This window comes from Schistocerca gregaria, chromosome 4 (assembly GCF_023897955.1).
Source record: "Schistocerca gregaria isolate iqSchGreg1 chromosome 4, iqSchGreg1.2, whole genome shotgun sequence".
Lineage (NCBI taxonomy): Eukaryota > Metazoa > Arthropoda > Insecta > Orthoptera > Acrididae > Schistocerca > Schistocerca gregaria.
This window is the reverse complement of record NC_064923.1, coordinates 678,572,403-678,594,997: the sequence shown is the minus strand read 5'-3', so window position 1 is coordinate 678,594,997 and position 22,595 is coordinate 678,572,403. Positions and strand designations below refer to the sequence as shown.

At 40.2% G+C, this 22,595-nt stretch overlaps 1 protein-coding gene across 1 annotated transcript in view; it reads right to left on the bottom strand.

Moving 5' to 3' along the window:
- Positions 1-172: 172 nt before the first annotated feature.
- The window catches only part of LOC126267226 (ovarian-specific serine/threonine-protein kinase Lok-like), a 208,491-nt gene continuing 186,068 nt past the window's right edge, over positions 173-22,595 (bottom strand). Inside the window, exons 8-9 of the mRNA XM_049972209.1 lie at positions 11,079-11,426; positions 173-738 (exon numbers count right to left, since the gene is read on the bottom strand). Of these exons, the coding sequence (XP_049828166.1) occupies positions 571-738; positions 11,079-11,426 (516 nt within the window). The 3' untranslated portion in view covers positions 173-570. The remainder of the gene's footprint in view (positions 739-11,078; positions 11,427-22,595) is intronic.

The following is a 22,595-nucleotide window of genomic DNA, read 5'->3' as shown; positions in this document are numbered from 1 at the left end:
TTTAATATGTTTATGGTTCTTAAAAGAGCAATTCATTCAGGAAAAATATAAATTTACAAAGTAACAGAACTGCGGTATGATGTGGGATTGGGAAATCCTCTGATCCAAATGTCTTAGCTTTTCTGTTTCAGACTGCAATTATTTTATTTGATGAAAATAAAACAATTCCCAATTTCAGTAGAATTATTTATTAAAATTTAATCATAACTTAATCTAAAATATATTGTAAACTTTTCATTTGAAAATAATAATGGTGATATGTAATTCACAACCTTCACAAAAGACAATGCATTCTGCACAGGGATAGTCAATTCCCTATCCTCCATTTATTTACAATGAGCAACAACTGAATGAAATAGGAACTAAACTCATATATATTGTGAAACATTTGTTGAAGTCTTTGGTCTTTGGAGATGTATTGGTGGTCTCAAACACTTTCAGAGTAGAACCTTTTACAACGTGACCTGCAACAGTACTATAAAGTCTTTGGTCTTTGGAGACATATTGGTAGTCTCAAACACTTTCACAGTACAACCTTATACAACGTGACCAGCAACAGTACTATATTTTTTAAAGTTTTCTTACAGGTTTTAAATTCTTCTTTACATTAATCAGCATAGTATTCTCAGTTTTCTTTGGAGGTCTGTATTCTGGTGACTGTCTGTATTGCATAGCTACTGGTACTTTGGGCCCATCTGCTTCCCTTCTCTTTTCTGGTTCAATTTTCCTTGGACTTTCCTGTAACAATGGAGGTATTTGCAGCAGCAAGTCAACAAGACAAACATGAAATTGAAACAGTGATACATAAAACAAAATGCACTGAAATAATTTAGTGTTATTCAGATTCTTTGTTCTCCAATAATAAAATAATTCTGACAGTTACCTAGAAAGAAGATTATTAATCTCTGGAAACTGGTGAAATACAGGGAATCTAGCAAAATATTCACTCAGCATTTATCTACATCTACATCTACATTACTACTCTGCAATTCACATTTAAGTGCTTGGCAGAGGGTTCATCGAACCACAATCATACTATCTCTCTACTATCCCACTCCCGAACAGCGCGCGGGAAAAACGAACACCTAAACCTTTCTGTTCGAGCTATGATTTCTCTTATTTTATTTTGATGATCATTCCTACCTATGTAGGTTGGGCTCAACAAAATATTTTCGCATTCGGAAGAGAAAGTTGGTGACTGAAATTTCGTAAAAAGGTCTCGCCGCGACGAAAAACGTCTTTGCTGTAATGACTTCCATCCCAACTCGCGTATCATATCTGCCACACTCTCTCCCCTATAACGCGATAATACAAAACGAGCTGCCCTTTTTTGCACCCTTTCGATGTCCTCCGTCAATCCCACCTGGTAAGGATCCCACACCGCGCAGCAATATTCTAACAGAGGACGAACGAGAGTAGTGTAAGCTGTCTCTTTAGTGGACTTGTTGCATTTTCTAAGTGTCCTGCAAATGAAATGCAACCTTTGGCTCGTCTTCCCCACAATATTATCTATGTGGTCCTTCCAACTGAAGTTGTTCGTAATTTTAACACCCAGGTACTTAGTTGAATTAATAGGCTTGAGAATTGTACTATTTATCGAGTAATCGAATTCCAATGGATTTCTTTTGGAACTCATGTCGATCATCTCACACTTTTCGTTATTTAGCGTCAACTGCCACCTGACACACCATACAGCAATCTTTTCTAAATCGCTTTGCAACTGATACTGGTCTTCGGATGAACTTACTAGACAGTAAATTACAGCATCATCTGCGAACAATCTAAGAGAACTGCTCAGATTGTCACCCAGGTCATTTATAAAGATCAGGAACAGCAGAGGTCCCAGGACGCTTCCCTGGGGAACACCTGATATCACTTCAGTTTTACTCGATGATTTGCCGTCTATTACTACAAACTGCGACCTTCCTGACAGGAAATCACGAATCCAGTCGCACAACTGAGACGATACCCCATAGGTCCGCAGCTTGATTAGAAGTCGCTTGTGAGGAACGGTGTCAAAAGCTTTCCAGAAATCTAGAAATACGGAATCAACTTAGGATCCCCTGTCGATAGCGGCCATTACTTCGTGCGAATAAAGAGCTAGCTGCATTGCACAAGAGCGATGTTTTCTGAAGCCATGCTGATTACGTGTCAATAGATCGTTCCCTTTGAGGTGATTCATAATGTTTGAATACAGTATATGTTCCAAAACCCTACTGAAAACCGACGTCAATGATATAGGTCTGTAGTTCGATAGATTACTCCTACTACCCTTCTTAAACACTGGTGCGACCTGCGCAATTTTCCAATCTGTAGGTACAGATCTATCGGTGAGCGAGCGGTTGTATATGAGTGATAAGTAGGGAGCTATAGTGTCAGCGTAATCTGAAAGGAACCTAATCGGTATACAATCTGGACCTGAAGACTTGCCCGTATCAAGCGATTTGAGTTGCTTCGCAACCCCTAAGGTATCTACTTCTAAGAAACTCATGGTAGCAAATGTTCGTGTTTCAAATTCTGGAATATTCCATTCGTCTTCCCTGGTGAAGGAATTTCGGAAAACTGCGTTCAATAACTCCACTTTTGCGGCACAGTCGTCGGTAACAGTACCATCGGCACTGCGCAGCGAAGGTATTGACTGCGTCTTGCCGCTTGTGTACTTTACATACGACCAGAATTTCTTCGGATTTTCTACCAAATTTTGAGACAATGTTTCGTTGTGGAACCTATTAAAGGCATCTCGCATCGAAGTCCGTGCCAAATTTCGCGCGTCTGTAAATTTTAGCCAATCTTTGGGATTTCGCGTTTATGAACAGGATAGAGTGCTAGTCACCATAGAGACAATGTATTAAGTTGCAGACACACACACACACACACACGACTGCTATCTCCACAAGCCACTGTATGGTACCTGAGATGTAGGGTAGCTTGTACCATTACTGTTTATTTCCTTTTCTGTTCCACTCACAAAACACAGTGAGGGAAAAACAACTATTTATATGCTATTGTATGAGCCCTAATTTGACTTATCTTTGAAGTCCATATGTGAAATGTGTGTTTGCAGCTGTAGAATTGTTCTGCAGTAAGCAGCAAATGCCATTTCTCTAAATTTTCTCAATATTGTTTCTCGAAAAGAATGTTGTCTTCCATCCAGGGAATATAACCTGAGTTCACAAAGCATCACCATTATTTTGTGTGTTTATTGAACCTACCAGTAACAAATATAGCATCTCACCTGTGGATTGCTTCAATGTCTTTTTTTAATCTGACATGGATGGAATCCGAAACACACGAACAGTACCGAAGAATGGGTCACAATATTGTTTTATATGTGGTCCCCTTTATAGATAAGTTATAGATGAATTGATATTTACTGAAATTCTACCAATAAACCAAAGTTGAATGTCCCCCTTCCCTACTACTGGCCTTATGTGCTCATTCCATTTCACATTGCTTTGCAACTTTACACCTAGATATTGAATCAACATGCCTAGCGAAACAGCTGACTGCTCATGCTATATTTGAACATTATGGGATTATTTTCCTACTCATCTGCATTAACTTACATGTTTCTACATTTAGAGCAAGCTGCCATTCATCAAATCAACTAGAAATTTTGTGTGAGGCATCTTGTGTTTCTGTACAGTCGCTCAATAATGGCACCATCCCGTACACCACAATGCCATGAGCTAACATCTGCAGATTTCTGCTCACCCTGTCTGTCAGATTATTTATGTATGTAGAGAATAAGAGCTGGCCTGACATACTTCCTTGGGGCACCATTGATGAGACACTTGTCTCTAATGAATACATTCCATCGATGACAACAAACTGGGTTCTATTTCTTCAGGAATTGTAGAGCCACTGACATATCTGTTAACCTATTCCATTTGCTTGTTCCTTTGTTAACAGCCTGCAGTGGGGCACCATGTCAAATGCTTTCTGGAAACCTAGGCATATGGAAGCTGCCTTTTGCCCTTCATCCAAGCAAAATAAGGGGTCACTGGTGTAGAGTCCTCTCTGTAAAACAAAATTGGGATTCCCCCTAGACCTGGTGACTTATTTATTTTCAATTCATTCAGTTGCTTGTCTGTGCCAGGAGTGCCTATTACTATGCGCTCTGTACAGGAATCTGTGATACAGTTAAATGACACTATGTTCGTACAGTCCTCCAGCAAGAATGATTTCCTAAATGTGAAACTTAAAGCTTCTGCTTTCCTTTTACTCTCTTCTATTACCACATCAGACTGGTCAACAAGTGAATGGATAGAAGCCTTCCTTCCGCTTTTACGAAGATCAAGAATTTTTTCGGCAAGATCTTACGCTAAGTTGTGACAGTGGAATATTTATGCTTCATGCTTCAGTTTTTCTACAGATGCACATATTTCTATTAACTTTTGCGTATCATCATTTGCATGTTCTTTTTTGAAGTAAGAATGCAATAATCTCTACTTTCTCAGCATTTTTCGGATTTTGTTTTTAAACCACAGTGGGTCTTTTTTGTCTTTAGTCCACTTACTCGGCACATTCTTTCCCAGAGTGTGATTTACAGTCTGGTAAACTTTGTCCATAATTCCTCTATGTCCATCATGCAGGAACTAATTGATATCCATTCATTGTTTAAGTGGGATGCTAACAACTGCTTATCTGCTCTTTCTAGCCAAAGCACTTTCCTAACCTTCTTGACGGCTGTATTAACTTTGGTAACCATTGTCACTGCGGTCATATCGTGATCACTAATCCGTGACTCTATACTGACACCATCAACAAGGCCAGGCCTCTTGGTAACTATGAGGTCTAAAATAATTCTATTACTTGTTGACTGTCAAGCTAGATGCTCGAGACAATTTTCAGAAAACATGTTCATAACTACTTCACAACACTGTCTGTCTGTAACACCTGCAATGAATCCATAGATGCCCCATTCGATACTCAAAAACTAAACTAACTCCTCCCGAACAGGCCATGAAGGCCCAATGATACCGACTGGCCGCCATGTCATCCTCAGCCCATAAGTGTCACTGGATGCGGATATGGAGGGGCACGTGGTCAGCACACTACTCTCCCAGCCATATGTCAGTTTCCGAGACCGGAGCCACTACTTCTCAATCAAGTAGCTTCTCAATTTGCTTCACAAGGGCTGAGTGCACCCCGACTGCCAACAGTGTGGTCACCCATCCAAGTGCTAGCCCAGCCCGACAGTGCTTAACTTCGGTGATCTGACGGGAACCGGCGATACCACTGCAGCAAGGCTGTTGGCCCATTCTATACTCAGTACTTTAAAATCACCTCCAACAAGTATTGCACGACTGGGGTAATTTCACACTAATGAACTTAAACTTTCTTTGAATGATTATACAACTGTTACAGTGGAATAGGGGTTCTATAATGTTGTTTTGTTTTGTTTTGACCAAGTAAATACGCATAATTTTCAGCATGTGGAAGGTAAACTAGCTCCAACCAGAAAGATGTTGAACTTTTCTCACCAAGTGAATATGTTATAGTTGGCACATAGTTTGTGTCTTTAAGTGGGAAATGCTCCTTTAGGCAGTACAAATCCATTAAACCTGCAAAATATGGATTAAAATATTTGCTCTTGTTGATGCTAAGACTGACTATGCAATTAATTTGGAACCATATGTTGGACAGTAGTCTGAAAGAAAGTTTCATGTCAGTAATGCCAGCGGGTGAAATTATTTCTGTAACAATTAGGAATGTAACAGGACAACAGGTTCAGCAGTGTGAAGTTAGCTCAGACAATGCCAGAAGAAAAGAAATTCACATACATGAGGATGATGAGAAAAGAAGAAGAGATCTTCCAAAATAAATGCTCCCAAATAAGGACAAAGACAGATACTCTTCAATGTTTGCTTTCATTAGCAAATGCACTCTTGTGTCATATTGGCCAAAGAAAAATAAAACTCTACTCACTACATAAACCATGTATCATGATGGTGTGATTGATGATGATGATGATGATGATGATGATGATGATAATTATTACTGTTATTATTTTGTATGGCCCAGTGGCCTGCTGCAAGTTTTTGAATTGGATGTGATTTCAGCTACTTGCAAGGTCCTATCCTACACCATTATCCAACAGGAGAAAGGCAAAAGTACTGATGATGAGCAGAAAACCGAAATTACCACATTTCATAAACACACAAAATTGGAGTGAGTCTAGTAGATCAGTAGTGTCAAAAAATGATGGGGCTAGAACCACAAGAAGATGGCCTATGGTGATATCTTTTGCCCTTCTGAATATATGTGCAGTGAATGCACTTTGTAATCTGAAAGTCAATAGCAGTTTGATCAGTTGTTGCACAGGAGCTTTTTGGAGCATATTGCCAGGGAAATGATTAAACCTCAGAAACAACACCAATGCTCTATTCCAAGTTCTATTGGAAATGAGGAAGGGTCAACCATTACGTGGTGTTGAGAAAGAGAGACAGGTTGAGCCTGAGAATCCATTGAGCTCCAGAGGACATTGTCATGATTGTTGAAGAAGCATGTCATTCTTAATGTTGAGAAGTCTTCAGACATAAAAGTAACTTTGGATGTACCCCAAAGGAATGTTATAATTCCATAACCTTTTACGTTATATACAAATGACGTAGTAGCAACATTGGAAGTCACAGGAGACTTTTCGCGGATGATGCTGTTTTACAGAGAGACATTTGCAACACAAGAAAAGTATAGCGAAATGCAGGAAGACCTGCAAAGGATTGACACTTCATGGAGGGAGTGGCAACTGACCCTCAACATAAACAAATGTAACCTATCACATATACAAGATAGAAAGACCCATTATTGTATGATTACAGAATTTCAGAATAAGCCCTGACAGCTGTTACTTCCCTAGAAATCTTAGCGTATGCATATGGAGTGATGTAAAGTAAAACAACCTCTTAAAACTAATAGCAGGAAAGACAGATGCCATAGAGATTCATTGGCAGAATCCTCAGGAAATGTAGTCCACCAACAAAGGAGGCAGCTTAGAAAATCCTTGTGCAACCAGTACTTCAATACTGCTCATCAGTATGGGGTCCATACTACATAGGATTGATAGGTGAAGTAGAGAAGATACTACAGGAGTATATTGGTTACAGTTTCATTTAGTAAGCACTAGAGCATCATAGAGATGGATCAACCAACTCCAGTGGCAGATGCTGCAAGAGAGGCATTCTGCATCAAACTGTTAAAGTTCTGAGAACATACATTCCTAGAAGAGTCAACAAATACTTACTTCCTCCTATGTATGTCTTGCAAAAGGACCATGAAGATAAAATTAGAGTTATTTGAGCCCACTTGGAGGCTTTCTGGCAATTGTTCTCCCTACAAACCATTTGCGGCTAGAACAGCAAAGGCGGGAAGTGACAGTGGTACACAAAATATGCTCCACCACACCAAAAAGTGGCTAACAGAATATAGGTGTAAATGTAGAAGAGTACGAGAGAAAGCTACAAGGTACTGGTACTTGAAATGTAAGAGATAGATAGATAGATGGAGAACATCACAAAAAGATTTATTGGAGTAAGTGTAGGTGTCATGAAAAAAATCCATTATATTTAGAACCTAACCTACAATAAGAAATCACTTTCCACCAGAGCCAAACTATGCCACTAACAAACAGTTGTTCTTCCAGAAGTGCTGCATTCATTTGAGACAGCATTAACAATGAATATCATTCAAAAAATGGAATATTGAGGAAAATATTTGGCCCAAGATTGCTGACAGAATGTGGACATGCTAAAGTTCAGAAGAATTTTATTCCTTGATGGTACAACTTAGTTCCATTGGATGGAAAGGATGTTTGAAATTCTCTGATATAACACAAACACGCATTGTTGTGGCTAAGATAGACACAAAGCCCACGCCTACTACAGTAGTACAAGTTTATATGCAAACTAGCTCTGCAGATGACGAAGAAATTGAAGAAATGTAGGAGGAAATAGAAGAAATTATTCAGATAGTTAAGGGAGACGAAAATTTAATAGTCATGGGTGACTGGAATTCGGCAGTAGGAAAAGGGAGAGAAGGAAATGTAGTAGGTGAATATGGATTGGGGGTAAGAAATGAAAGAGGAAGCCTCATGGTAGATTTTACACACAGCACAACTTAATCATAGCTAACACTAGCTTCAAGAATCATAAGAGATATAGCTAACACTTGCTCCAAGAATCATAAAAGAAGAATCATGGAAGAAGCCTGGAGACACTGAGAGGTTTCAGATAGATTATATAATGGCAAGACATAGATTTAGGAACCAGGTTTTAAATTGTAAGACATTTCCAGGGGCAGATGTAGACGCTGACCACAATCTATTGGTTATGAACTGTAGATAAAAACTGAAGAAACTGCAAAAAGGTGGGAATTTAAGGAGATGGGACATGGATAAACTGACTAAACCAGAGGTTGTACAGAGTTTCAGGGAGAACATAAGGGAACAATTGACAGGAATGGGGGAAAGAAATACAGTAGTAGAAGAATGGGTAGCTTTGAGGGATGAAGTAGTGAAGGCAGCAGAGGATCAAGTAGGTAAAAAGACGAGGGCTAGTAGAAATCCTTGGGTAACAGAAGAAATATTGAATTTAATTGGTGAAAGGAGAAAATTTAAAATTGCAGTAAATGAAGCAGGCAAAAGGAATACAAACATCTCAAAAATGAGATCGACAGGAAGTGCAAAATGGCTAAGCAGGGATGTCTAGAGGACAAATGTAAGGAGGTAGAGACTTATTTCACTAGGGGTAAGATAGATACTGCCTACAGGAAAATTAAAGAGACCTTTAGAGAAAAGAGAACCACTTGTATGAGTATCAAGAGCTCAGATGGAAACCCAGTTCTAAGCAAAGAAGGGAAAGCAGAAAGGTGGAAGGAGTATATTGAGGGTCCATACAAGGGCGATGTACTTGAGGACAATATTATAGAAATGGAAGAGGATGTAGATGAAGATGAAATGGAAGATATGATACTGCATGAAGAGTTTGACAGAGCACTGAAAGACCTGAGTCAAAACAAGGCCCCAGGAGTAGACAACATTCCATTAGAACTACTGACAGCCGTGGAAGAGCCAGTCCTGACAAAACTCTATTGTCTGGTGAGCAAGATGTATGAGACAGGTGAAATACCCTCAGACTTCAAGAAGAATATAATAATTCCAATCCCAAAGAGAGCAGGTGTCGACACATGTGAAAATTACTGAACTATCAGTTTAATAAGTCACGGCTGCAAAATACTAACGCTAATTCTTTACAGATGAATGGAAAAACTAGTAGAAGCCAACCTCGGGGAAGATCAGTTTGGATTCTGTAGAAATATTGGAAGGCGTGAGGCAATACTGACCTTATGACTCATCTTAGAAGCTAGATTAAGGAAAGGCAAATCTACGTTTCTAGCATTTATAGACTTAGAGAAAGCTTTTGACAGTGTTGACTGGAATAGTCTCTTTCAAATTCTGAAGATAGCAGGGGTAAAATAGAGGGAGCGAAAGCTATTTACAATTTGTACAGAAACCAAATGGCAGTTATAAGAGTCGAGGGACAGGAAAGGGAAACAGTGGTTGGGTAGGGAGTGAAACAGGGTTGTAGCCTCGCCCTGATGTTATTCAGTTTGTATATTGAGCAAGCAGTAAAGGAAACAAAAGAAAAATTCAGAGTAGGTATTAAAATCCTTGGAGAAGAAATAAATACTTTGAAGTTCACCAATGACATAATTCTGTCAGAGACAGCAAAGGACTTCGAAGAGCAGTTGAACGGAATGGACTGTGTCATGAAAGGAGGGTATAAGATGAACATCAACACAAGCAAAACGAGGATAATGGAATGTAGTCGAATTAAGTCAGGTGATGCTGAGGGAATTAGATTAGGAAATGAGACACTTAAAGTAGTAAATGAGTATTGCTGTTTGGGGAGTAAAATAAATGATGATGGTCGAAGTACAGAGGATATAAAATGTAGACTGGTAATGGCAAGGAAAGTGTTTCTGAAGAAGAGGAATTTGTTAACATCAAGTATAGATTTAAGTGTCACGAAATCGTTTCTGAAAGTATTTGTGTGGGGTGTAGCCATGCATGAAAGTGAAACATGGACGATAAATAGTTTGGACAAGAAGAGAATAGAAGCTTTCGAAATGTGGTACTACAGAAGAATGCTGAAGATTAGATGGGTAGATCACATAACTAATGAGGAGGTATTGAATAGGATTGGGGTAAAGAGAAGTTTGTGGCACAACTTGACTAGAAGAAGGGATCAGTTGGTAGGACATGTTCTGAGGCATCAAGGGATCACCAATTTAGTATTGGAGGGCAGCGTGGAGGGTAAAAATCATAGAGGGAGACCAAGTGATGAATACACTAAGCAAATTCAGAGGAATGTAGGTTTCAGTGGGTACTGGAAGATGAAGAATCTTGCACAGGATAGAGTAGCATGGAGAGCTGCACCAAACCAGTCTCAGGACTGAAGACCACAACAACAACAACAACAACAGAAATGGGCAAAACATGCTTAACCAAGAAAACCTTCGACAACTTAAATGAGGAATTTAAAAAAAGGAAGAAGGAAGATACAATGACCAGTCAATACCAAGGATCCCACTAAAATAGTTGTTGACCTACTGGTAACTACAAGGATGGCATCCAAAGAGAAAATGGACCCAAACAACTAACAGAAAGTGTCTGAAACCAAGAAAAAAATATGTGGACACTTGAAGAGCAATAGACTCATTGTTACAGGATGAAGAATGGGGAAAATAAAAACAAGTTGATAAAAGTTATCTAGTGGTTCTATGTGCTCTTTAAAATAAATAAATAAATTTAAATATACTTAAAAGTAACTGCTACCCTTTTTGAATCCACTGCAACACTGCATACAAATAAAAAAAATACATGGATGAAAAACAAAAAGTTTGTTCATTAACCAACACTGCAACAGTAATAATAAATGTTCATAATGCTAGAATATATTATTTCAAATATAATAGCTTGTAATTACCATACACCCTCCTACTTTGCAATCAGCTGATAGCTAAATGGTCTTGTATCATAAGAAGCAAAGAATTATAAAAGTTTTCATCATTGGTACCTTATGTTCAGGGTCCATTTCCAGGGCAAGATTGGCAGGTTTCTCTGGAACGTTTCTATTGTTGCCCTTGTTCATGAACTGCAATACACCTCGTGGCTTTGGAAGAGGCCTTTCATTTCTTGCCTCCTTTATTGGTGAAACATTTGGCTGGCTCTTATTTTCGTCCTTCTGTTGTAATCTAGTTGGCAGTTTTAAATTCCAACTGAAACGTCTGTGCTCCTCTGGTACCTTTAGTTTCTGTTCTGATATTTTTAAATCCGATTCTCCTGATGGAGCAGACATCTTACGTTCCCTTTTAGGTTTATTTTTGCCAAGTAGTCTGTCAGCAGTTTCCTGCATCTCTTTATCCTGTAAATGAAAAGAAAGCCCTTAGAAATTTATTACACAGGCCACAGTTACAGTACCAGGAGATCTGTCAAAATAACGTGACTGTATCACAGCTACGTTTTATCTGAAACCATTCTCTGCATAGTTGCATTTACTCCTTATTATGTTATCCACAGAAAAGGTTTAATTTGCAATTACACAGTATGTCATTTTTTTTATTTGTGGCACTATGTGAGTCCTGCAAAAATAAAAAAAAACTACCAAAGGCGGCAAGCACCAAAAATAGCCTTAATCTAAAGATTTTGAGAACCTATATTACGCCTGCAAAAAAGTGCCTCTATTAACTATATATGTGTGTATTACATAAATTATTAGAAGGCATCGGATTGTTGCAGCACATGCTTGGTCTGGCATTGTTATGTTGAAGGAAGTGCTTCAGGTGTGGATGGTTAGAAACTCGATGGCAGGATGCTGTTTCTCATGCATCGACATAGCTTCTTTATATGTTACCATAATACACTCCACAATTTGAACCCCTCTTGTGGCACAGGGTTGCAGCTTGTGTCAGCGAAGTGGGAAAGTCAACTGAGTAACATGCACAATGTGTAATACCTCAACTGAATTGAGAACAGAACAAAAAATTTGGTGGCTTACTTTTCAGCATGCCTTCATAAAAATGTACATATGTTCCACATGTCCTCCTAAATCACTTGATCAATTTCAACCAAATGTGTAACACATGTAATTTACTGTCTGCAAAGAAAAACTGTGTGAGTAAGAAACACCTACCTTCCACATGGGTGGTGTGGGAGTTAAAATGGGCCAATTTAAACCAACTTTTATGTTTATGCATGTCACATTATGTGTATAAAAATACTGTTTGTACATCTGTGAATGAGAGGGAGGGGGGCAACACATATTGGCACATCAGCGTATGCTCTTCATTGTGTCAACAAGGTCATGAAAATAAGCACTGCAGTTAAGCCGGTAATTTTGTTGATGTGTTTTGTGACCTAAGACTAAAAGGCTGAATACAACAGATAAATTTAGCTACCTCTCTGGAGTTGTATGGTGTAAAACAGCTGAGAATGAGACATACATATGTCTAACAATAACATAAATTCCTGGATGAAATAATACATAAAATAAGGGAAAGACAACCTCTCACCTTTGGTAAACTGATGTGTGGAGTATGGAAACTTGCTAACATGAAATCGTATTTACACTAGCTTTCTAGCTGTTGCCCTTATTCTAGCAGGAATATGCACAATCACACACACAAGCATATGGACATGCAAATGCACCCTCTCACAGCCATGGTAAGATTGATTTTTGATTATCAACTATAGAGAGCATTTCCCAGGGCAGATGGAGGTGGGGAGAGAGTAGAGAAGGATGAGACACAAATTTTTACATCATCAGATACTATAAAATGAACCCCTCAAAAAGTAAAATAAGGGCAGTGGAATGTAGTCTGACTCACTCAGACAATCCTTAGGGAATTAGATTGGGGAAGGAGACACTAAAAGTAATAAATGAGTTTCACTATTTGGACAGAATAATAACTGATGAGCCAAGGAATAGTAATATGGCAATGGAGAGAAGTGCGAGCAGTAAAAACTTGGTAGGGTGACCAACAAATGTGAGTTACCATAGTTATGCAGCGATGAAGAAACTTTCAAATGATGGCCTAATAAGGGGAGCTGCACCAAACTAGTATTGGACAGAAGACCACAACACAACACAAACTATAAATGAATATTTTCCTTCAAATTATGACAATTTGAAAACTTACTTCTTACACAATAACTGTCTCCATCTCATTTTTCCAGTACAAAATAATAAAAAAATAACATTCACCTTCACAAGAATCACTGTGCAAAGAGAAATTTGAGCAAACAGAATTTACATGAAGTACATTTGAAATGCACCTTGTCTCATAATTTGTGTACATATGACCACTATGCTTGTAAATGGTGTGAAAAAATTTAAGTTACTCTAAACTGCAACACAACTGCCCAGCATGTAATGGAAGTGGTCGGTGATACATTCATTCGTAGTGTACAACATGGTACAAATAACAGTCACCACCTGATCCAATAACGTTTACACACAATACTAATTTTTTATTTTCACTTAAAATCAAACAGATGGTAAAGTATAATTCATTTATATTCCATTGTGAAAATTAATAATGAGAAGTTGTTTCAGACAGAAGATTGTATTTTATAGTTTTGAAAACATCTGTTATTATTATTATTATTATTATTATTATTATTATTATTATTGATAATAATACTGTTACCTCTACAGTTTTTCATGATCACTTATAACATTTATAGCACCAGTTATCAAAATTACCAGTTATGTAAAATTGTCTTTGGTTGTATAGATCAATTTAAATCACCATGTTTGTGTAGCTAAATACATCACTGAACTCTTCACCTTTTTGACCAATTGTCCATAGTTGCGAGGTGATTTTTGTAGAATGTGGTTGAGAGGCATGTGATGTGAGCTGATGTGGTATAGAGGGGAATGTTTTTATTGAAAAGTTTTTGTAATTCAAAGTTTTGTGTGTTATGACATATTCTTCAAAACAAAGTATTAAAGGACGGAAATAATTAGGGAAGAAAGTTTCACAACAAATCATTTCTGAAGTCAATGCACATTCACAATTATGATCATGGCTTTCTCTCTTTAAACAATGAAAATAATGTAGTGGGAAGAGGTAGAAAGCACCATATTAAGACTCATCTGAGCTTTCCAAGTGATTTATTGTTTCCAATCACAGTGCCGTGTTCCTCTCAGCCTGCAGCACTGGGTCCCCAATGCTGAGGACACCACCTCAGCGACCCGTCAAGCACTCTGATAATGTGTCAGCCTTGTACGGCTGCATAGTTGTGTCAACATCAGGATGCGCTGGCAGCCAACTCAGTGGCCTTTGCCTCTGCCGCCTCAGCGCTGCCCGCTGCAAGGCGAGCCGCGGCGAGATTCCTCACCAGCATGGCTAAGAACGCAGCAACAACGAGCACCCATAATCCGGTGTCTGAATCTGCGACCCTCACCTCAGGATGCCTCTGGCATGTGTTGGGAGCCAAGATGAATGCCCGCGGTAGCAAGCTGTGGAGTGGCCTGCTGCTGGCTGGGTACGGACCCCGTGTCAGCATCAGAGAGTTGAACCAGTGACCCGCCATGTACTAGACCACTGGCTGCTGCTGTGTGTAGCCAGTGGTGTGACATCCCTCACCGTCCAGGACAGCTGTCACACTTGAATGCTATGTTAATGAACTGGCACCTATTTATATGCGGCTGTGCACTTCTGTTTTGCTAAATGTGCCACTCTGCGTCATGTACTCATAACACTTAGGTTGGCCGGCGGGTCCCTTCTGCCTGTGACTTGCGCCATGCAGACCCCTGCATGTACTTTTTCCAGTGGTTCTACACCCCTGTGGCCTCTATTTTACTTTGCAGCTGCTTAACTCACTGTAAACAGACCCGATCCTGGCTTTAACTTGCGCGTCCAGAAATATTGCACCAAAACCGACTTTTCCTATCCCAAACGGTAGTGCCGCTACATTATTCCCCCATTTGGAAAGACCCAGCCCCAGGTCGACCTTTAATTAACTCTTGTTTGGGTCAGCACCTATGACATATTTCCTTACTTTTAGCAAACTTGAATGTGGTCTAGTGCTCCTTAAAACACGTGACATGAAACAAAATGCAAAAATTCCTTGCTAGACGACCACTGCTCGATCAACTCCTTACCTACTCGTCTCACGCCCTCGGTATCCAATCCACTGGGACTTGGACTACCCTTGGTTCCCTCTTGGGATTGGCTCTCCACCTCATCAGAATGAAAACAACACATAACAAAGTTAAGGCTGCGAAGACACTTGGCACAGAGGTGCTCAAAATGATTGTTATTTGCTGTTGCCTTTCCCTATACTAAGCGACATGTTGTGACAAGCTGTTCGGCTGATATCCGCCCCTCTTGCTCTAAAATGAACTGGTTTACGGATCTCAACAGACCTGGCTCCAGAGTTTGATTTAACAAGGTCAGATTCTGCCTTTGCAAAACTCTAAAGTGGCTTCTGGCCAGTACAAGTGTGGCTGCATAACATTCAGTTGCGTGACTCCTGAAATTGATGCTGGTAGGTGGAAGGCTGGTCCTATTATGTTACACTTAGTTCCATTGGTTAAAATTCCTCTCCCCTCAAGCTCTATAAATTTGGCTTTGGCAAATACTCACTGCTCAAAACAACTTGCTGCTACTATTAACTTTTCATACATGGAGAAGATCCATCGCATCCCGACCCATTGCAAGCTCAATTTTGGCCCCATGATGTCCCTTGGATAGTCTATTTCTCTCCTCTTGGCTAAAAATAACTGCACCGTGCATGTGTCAGGATTGGTGCTTATCACCCTGGCTGGACATACCGTTACCTTCCCTCTATGGCAGCTTCATAATTCCTCTCTTGTCATCTCAGCATACTGGCTGTTTACTGCCGGGATCAGCCATGCCTCCTCAGTATTTTACATCTACAAGCTTGCTCAATGCTCCCCTTCTCAGTGACCTGAGGACAGTGATCACTATCACCCCTCCTCCCTCTTCAAAAAGACTGCTGTCCCCCACAGGTTCTACTCGAAAATACGTATGCAAAAATACAATGCCTAATTAATCTGCGCAAACCCAATGATATATAACAAGAAAAAAATACAGATACTCTACTACTTTCTGGATTGCAAAGCATATGGTACTTCATGCTGTACTCTAACTTCCTGGTTTTCTCTGTGCTTAACACCTCTCTTCACTCTCTCTTCTTCTTTCCTGCAACCACCCAATGTGTACTATCGTTGTTCTAGTTGGCAGTTGGAGCTTAACATTAATAGGGGATGTGGTTTCAAAAATTGGTATGGACCTTGATACCTCGTGAGGAACTTCTTCATTTTCCCTTTTCACATATAGGGGCTGGACAGCATTACCCATCCCATTGCCCCACTCTATACTGCAGTAAACTTCCTTTCTGCTTCACTGCATCTATCTGCCTTTCCGAAGCTTTCGTATTCACCTTTTGTACCCATTTCCAAAAATCCTGAATTGTTCTTGCAAATTAACGCACAGATTCACTGTTCCTTTCTTTCTGAAGCCTCATCAAATCAAATGGTGGTGTTTTTCTCCTTTACACTGCCTCAAATGGAGACAAACTGGTATTTGTATGGATTTTTGCATTATATGTGCATACAATATGCTTAACATACTCATCCCATTGATGGTGATGAGAATCCACGTACAAACTCATCATCTTCCCGATTGTTTTGTGTAACTGTTCTGTCCTTCCGATGGCCTGTGGATGCAATGCGCTCATCCTCAACTTCTTTACGTTCAACAGTTTACACAGTTCCTTCATTACATCGGACATGAAGTTGGTCCCTTGGTCAGTAATTATTGTCTCTGGTACACCAAACTTCAAAATCCAGTTGTTTACTAATGCTTGAAGAATCATTTCTGCCTGTTGATTTGGCATAGCCACCATTCCCACATACCTCAAAAAATGGTCTATTATTGTCAGAACGTATCTATTCCCCGATGGTGTTCACCTGAAAGGTCCTAAGACATCAATCCCCAACATAGAGAATCTGGCAATCGTTGTAGCTGTATCCGTTTCTGACTCAAATGCTGACACTACTACCCTTGGTCCTAACTTCGTTTCCCTGCACGGAAGACCATTGTACATATTAATTAGCAGCTGTGTCTGATACAATTTACAATCATTGTCTGCATCCTGTAATTAGTGTCATACTGCTAGGTCATATCGTATGACTTCTACTTTTGCCACCTTCCTACTTAGTGCATCCGCATTACCGTGCTTCTTCCCAGGCTTCTGCAGCACCTCGTAGTCGAGTTCACTAAGCCTCACAGCCCATCTAGCAAGTCTAGTGGACGGATCCTTCAACCCCAACAACCACTTCAATGCAGCATGATCTGTTGCTACCTGAAATCTTCCCCCATATAAATAACATTTAAAATATGTGATTCCATAGATTACGCTAAGCATCTCCCTCTCTGTTGTTGAGTAATCCCTCTCTGCTGCATTCAACTGCCTAGACACATAAGCTACAGGATGTTCTTTCCCATCAATTTCCTGACTAAGAACATACCCTAATGCTTGATTTGATGCGTTGGATGCTAGTATAAACTCCCTTTCAAAATCTGGAAACACAAGAACCGGACTTGACGTTAACACTTCTTTCAGTTTGTCAAACACTTTCTGACACTCTTCATTCTACTCAAATTTCACACCCTTCCATAACAATTGTGTCAACGGCTGTGCTAAATCTACAAAACCCTTCCATAACTTTCGATAGAAATTGCAAGTTCCAATGAATGACTGCACTTCCTTAACTGTTTTCGGTTCCCAAAAATCCCTTACAGCCTGTACCAACTTCGGATCTGTTCACTCTCTGTCATTACTGATAATATCATGCAAATATTTTACTTCTTCTAATGCAAAAAGATACTTCTATGACTCAACATCAAATGAGCTGCTCGTAACCTCATAAAGACTTTACTTAACTGCTATCTATGTTGCTCCATACTACTTGAAAACACTATAATGTCATCCAAATAGACAAGACATTGCCATGGTTTCAAACCCCTCAACACACTGTCTAGCTACCTCTGAAATGTTGCAGGAGCATTTTTCTAACCGAATGGTATTCTGATGTACTGGTAATGGCCTTACAGAGTAGAGAAATCAGTTTTTTGATGATCCTCTGGAGCCACCTCTAACTGATGCTAACCACTTGTCAAATCCATCGTAGAAAAGTACTGGCACTCTCCTAAGTGATCCAAAGTCTCTGATATGTTTGAAATGGGATATGTGTCAATTACTGTCTTATTATTGAAGTGTTGGTAGTCAGAACAGAACCTATATTTCTTTGTTCCATCCATAGACTTTTTAGGCACAACAACAATGCCCACTCCCCACCAATTATTACTATGCTCTATAATACCATCCACAAGCTGCTGATCAATGAAATCTTCCACAATCGACTGCAAATACCTCAGTATTCTGTATGGTTTACGATAAACAGGTGCTTCGTTCCTGTTGGTGTCTTATGTTGAACTAATGAAGTTGCCAGTAACGGCCCTTGCGGAAAAAACAAATACTTAAACCCCCACAATAATTCTTACATATGATCTCTTTCTCCTCCTTTCAAATTCCCAATTTTGTCACACAATGCAGTTCTATCGGCAGTTAGTGGTTGATCGCTTCGCCTACCTCTCAATCACCAGTCTTCATCATCTGGCACATCCAAATTTGCTACTAAAACTCCTTTTCTCAAATTTGCGTCTACAGCGCTAAAATTATCCATGTTCATGCGAACTATTCACCCATTGTTCCCCTCCTGTACATTTCACAAAACAACCCAATGGACCCAAAACTACACTATCCTCCAATGGTTCAATAAAACATTCTGTACCCACAGGTAGATTCGACTCTACACTTACCCAAAGCGACTTCACAGTGCCACCAGACACACGCTCATGTGAATTAAGTCTTAATGCTAATGTACGCGGTTCAATTAGTTTGTTCATTATGTTCAGTGCCCCTCGTGACAGCTCTGCATCGACTACAGTTTCCCCTAGCTGAAATAACATTCCACCAAGTTCCACAGTTCATTGTCCAAGGTCAATTTTGGCATGATGTTGATGCAAGAAATCTACTCCTAGGATCATGTCATAGCCCTCGGTTACCCATGGTACTACCTCCATGCATGCATCAAATCGGACTTTCCCTATGCGAAAGTCAACTGTCACTGACCCCAAAGGTGTGACCTTCTTATCCCCCACTCCACGCAACCTATAACATGGTGGGTCTAGCTTCCTTTGTCCCATTAAACCGTTAGTAGTCACTGGCACTTGCGGCCCTGTGTCCAACAAAATCTTAAACTTTTTAGTTCCTACGGATCCTACCATTGAACATTCCACCTCTGCATACGTGTTCATAGCAGTGAAATTAAATGGGAGCTCCCTTAGGTGGGTCTTGGGTCCCCTCTGCCGTTTAACGATTGTCAACCTCTACTAACTCCATTTCTCCATCCTCCATGCTGCTGATTTCCACCCCTTCCTCTATTCCTCGGTGAATGGGTACATTGCCTCTGCACATGTCCCGTATGACCACGCTTATAACATTTTATACCTGCTGTAAACACTGTTTGTCTATCATGTACCCCATTGCCATGTCTATTTCCTCACATTGGATTGCCGGCTGAATGGCCAAATACAAATCTTTTGGAGCCCCTTCATGCACTTTCCTCAATATATGTGCCAGTAACCCCCTCAAAAATACATCAAGTGCCCTTTGATCGGCCTCCTGCAACAGAACACCATTCGCTTCATTGCTCTGACCCAACTCATAAGTGTACTCGTTAATTTCTCTTATTCTGTCCGCAAATTTCTCTACTGTCTCCCCCTGTCTCTATTTCATTGCACTCAACCTATCCCGGTTACTGAGCGCTATTCTGTTTCTTGTACCTTTGTAAAAGCCCTTACTTCAACTGCTTAAACTGTCCTGCCTTCCTTAAGGCCTCAGAACACCTTACGTATGTCTTCACGTCACCCATTAATCTAATCTCGGCTACATGTAACAACTGTTTGTTCAACCAATCATTCATCACAGCTGAATATTCCAAGTTCCCCACAAACAAATGCACATCCTCAGATGCCTTGCCAGAAAACGGAATAATCAAACTCGCAGCAGATGGCTAAATCTCATGCCGTGGCATCCTAGGCAACAATGACTGATCCAATGGGGTTTCCCACTCACTTCTAGATGTTATTTTGCTCCTCAACTGTGTATTGTCTGCTGTCAACTGTGCTACCTTTTGCAACAAAATCCATACCACTTCTAGTTCTGACACACCTCGTGTTCCCGACTCTGCCATTGTGTTCCTTTGGTTCCCCGTTAATCCCGAAACAAAACAATTAAGTACAAAAATAACCCAACTCCTTACACCTCAGTATCATCACACTCAGTAACATCATACTCAGACCAATACAAAATTAATTAAATGCTTCGGGGAAAAAAAATCTTACTGCCCCAAATATGCTAACACACTGAGAACAAAAAATACTATGCCCATGCAAAAAATCTACAATGGCCTGCCATAAGCCAAACTCAACAACAAAAAAGAAAGAAAACGTCCAACACTCAAAAGAAAACTTGTCAAAACTCACCACATCCTGTGACTATAATGTAGGCGGTGGGCTTGAACATCGTACTGTACAGACGATGTCAGCTATTCTGACACCAAATCCCACTTCTGACACAAAATGTAGTGAGAAGAGGTAGAATGCACCACATTAAGGCTTGTCCGAGCTTTCCAAGAGATTTATTGTTTCCAGCTACAGTGCCGCATTCCCCTCAGTCTGTGTCACCGGGTCCCACAATGCTGAGGATGCCACCTCAATGACCTGTCAAGTGCTCTGCTAATGTGTCGGCCTTGTACGGCCGCAGAGGTGTGTGGATGTGAGGGTGCACCTTCAGCCGGCTCAGCGGCCTTCACCTCTGCTGCATCAGCCCCATCTGTTGCAAGGTGACCCGCCATGCACTTCCTCGCCAATGTGGCTAAGAACATGGCGACAACAAGCCCTCATAATCCGGCATCTGAATCTGCGGCCCTTGCCTGCTACAGACCCTGTGTTGGCGTCGAAGGATTGAACCAGCAACGCACTGTGGACTGGAACGCTGGCGCCTCATCTGCTGCTGTGTGTAGCCGGTGGTGTGACATGCCCCACTGTCCAGGAGAGCTGTCACATTTGAATGCCTTGTTAGTGAACCAGCACCAAATTATATGTGGCTGTGCACCTCTGTTTTGCTAAACACACCACTCTGCGTCACGAACTCATAACACTTAGATTGGCCAGTGGGACCCTTCTGCCTGTGGCTTGCACCATGCAAACTACTGCATGTACTTTTTCCGGTGGTTCTACGCCCCTGTGTCATCTGTTTTACTTCACAACTGCTGGTGAGTGTAACTCACTGTAAACAGGCCCGCGCCTGGCTGTAACTTGCACGTCCAGGAATATTGCACCAGAACTGACTTTTTCTATGCCAAACGGTAGTGCTCCACTGAGAAACATTGAGAAGACTAAAAAGGACAGACAAAGACAATCAATAAATGATTTTTACAAGTATTGTGAATTATTATGCGACAAAACATTAATTCACTAATATTTTTATTTGTGCAATGCTGGTTGTCGTGGAGGTAAACTTTTTTAAATGTAATTTTTTCTCTCTTTACAATAGATTAGGTTAGAACCACAATTATCACACATCAAAAATTGCCAAGACTGAAGGTCATATTGGTCACTGAAAATTGTAACATCCATCACATTAAAGCCAAAAATCTGTTGAGTCTCTGCCAAGCCTCACATTCCCTAACTAAAAACTGCAGTTGAAGGTAAACCACAGTTTGCTCAGGACTCAGAAATTAGTTGGTATCACTATGTAACAGTGTTTTTATCTTTGTGTTGTACTTGTTATTTTCCAACTGTTTGTGTCTCAGAAATATGAAAGATATGATTTATTGAACTCAAACTTCGGTTTTATGAATATGCCAATAATATTTTGATAGTTACCTATTTCTAATTAGGAAAGATAGGAAGTTACATTTTCTTTTTTGCACAATGGGTTAAAAACCAGAATACTTATCAAGTATGACCTATATAAATGAAGAAACATGGACATGAGTGACTTTTTGAGATTTACAGTTGTATTGTAAATCAGATTTACAAGTCAACCCACAGATGTAATCTCCCATCACGTTTTCATGAGACTGGCTGTCAGAGCAGTTATCAAGGACAGAGATATCGTAGACAGTCATACACACAGAGGGCAACACAATGCACTGTAAGCCTCCAGTGTGGCACAACATACGTATGGTCATACCATAGAGGTGTACACAACCCAGGCTATGTTATGCTTCTGCCTTATTTCCCAGGTGGGCAACCATCCAACACATGTGGATCTAAATAGATGCATGACTCCACTCAGTCATTAGTTCAGCAGTATCAACACTGTACTTCAAGACAGCATCCACACTTGTCTGAAGCTACTGCCCAGAAGAGACTAACTAGGCGCACTTCAAGTTATGATGATCATTGTTCACTGGGGTCAGGTCTAG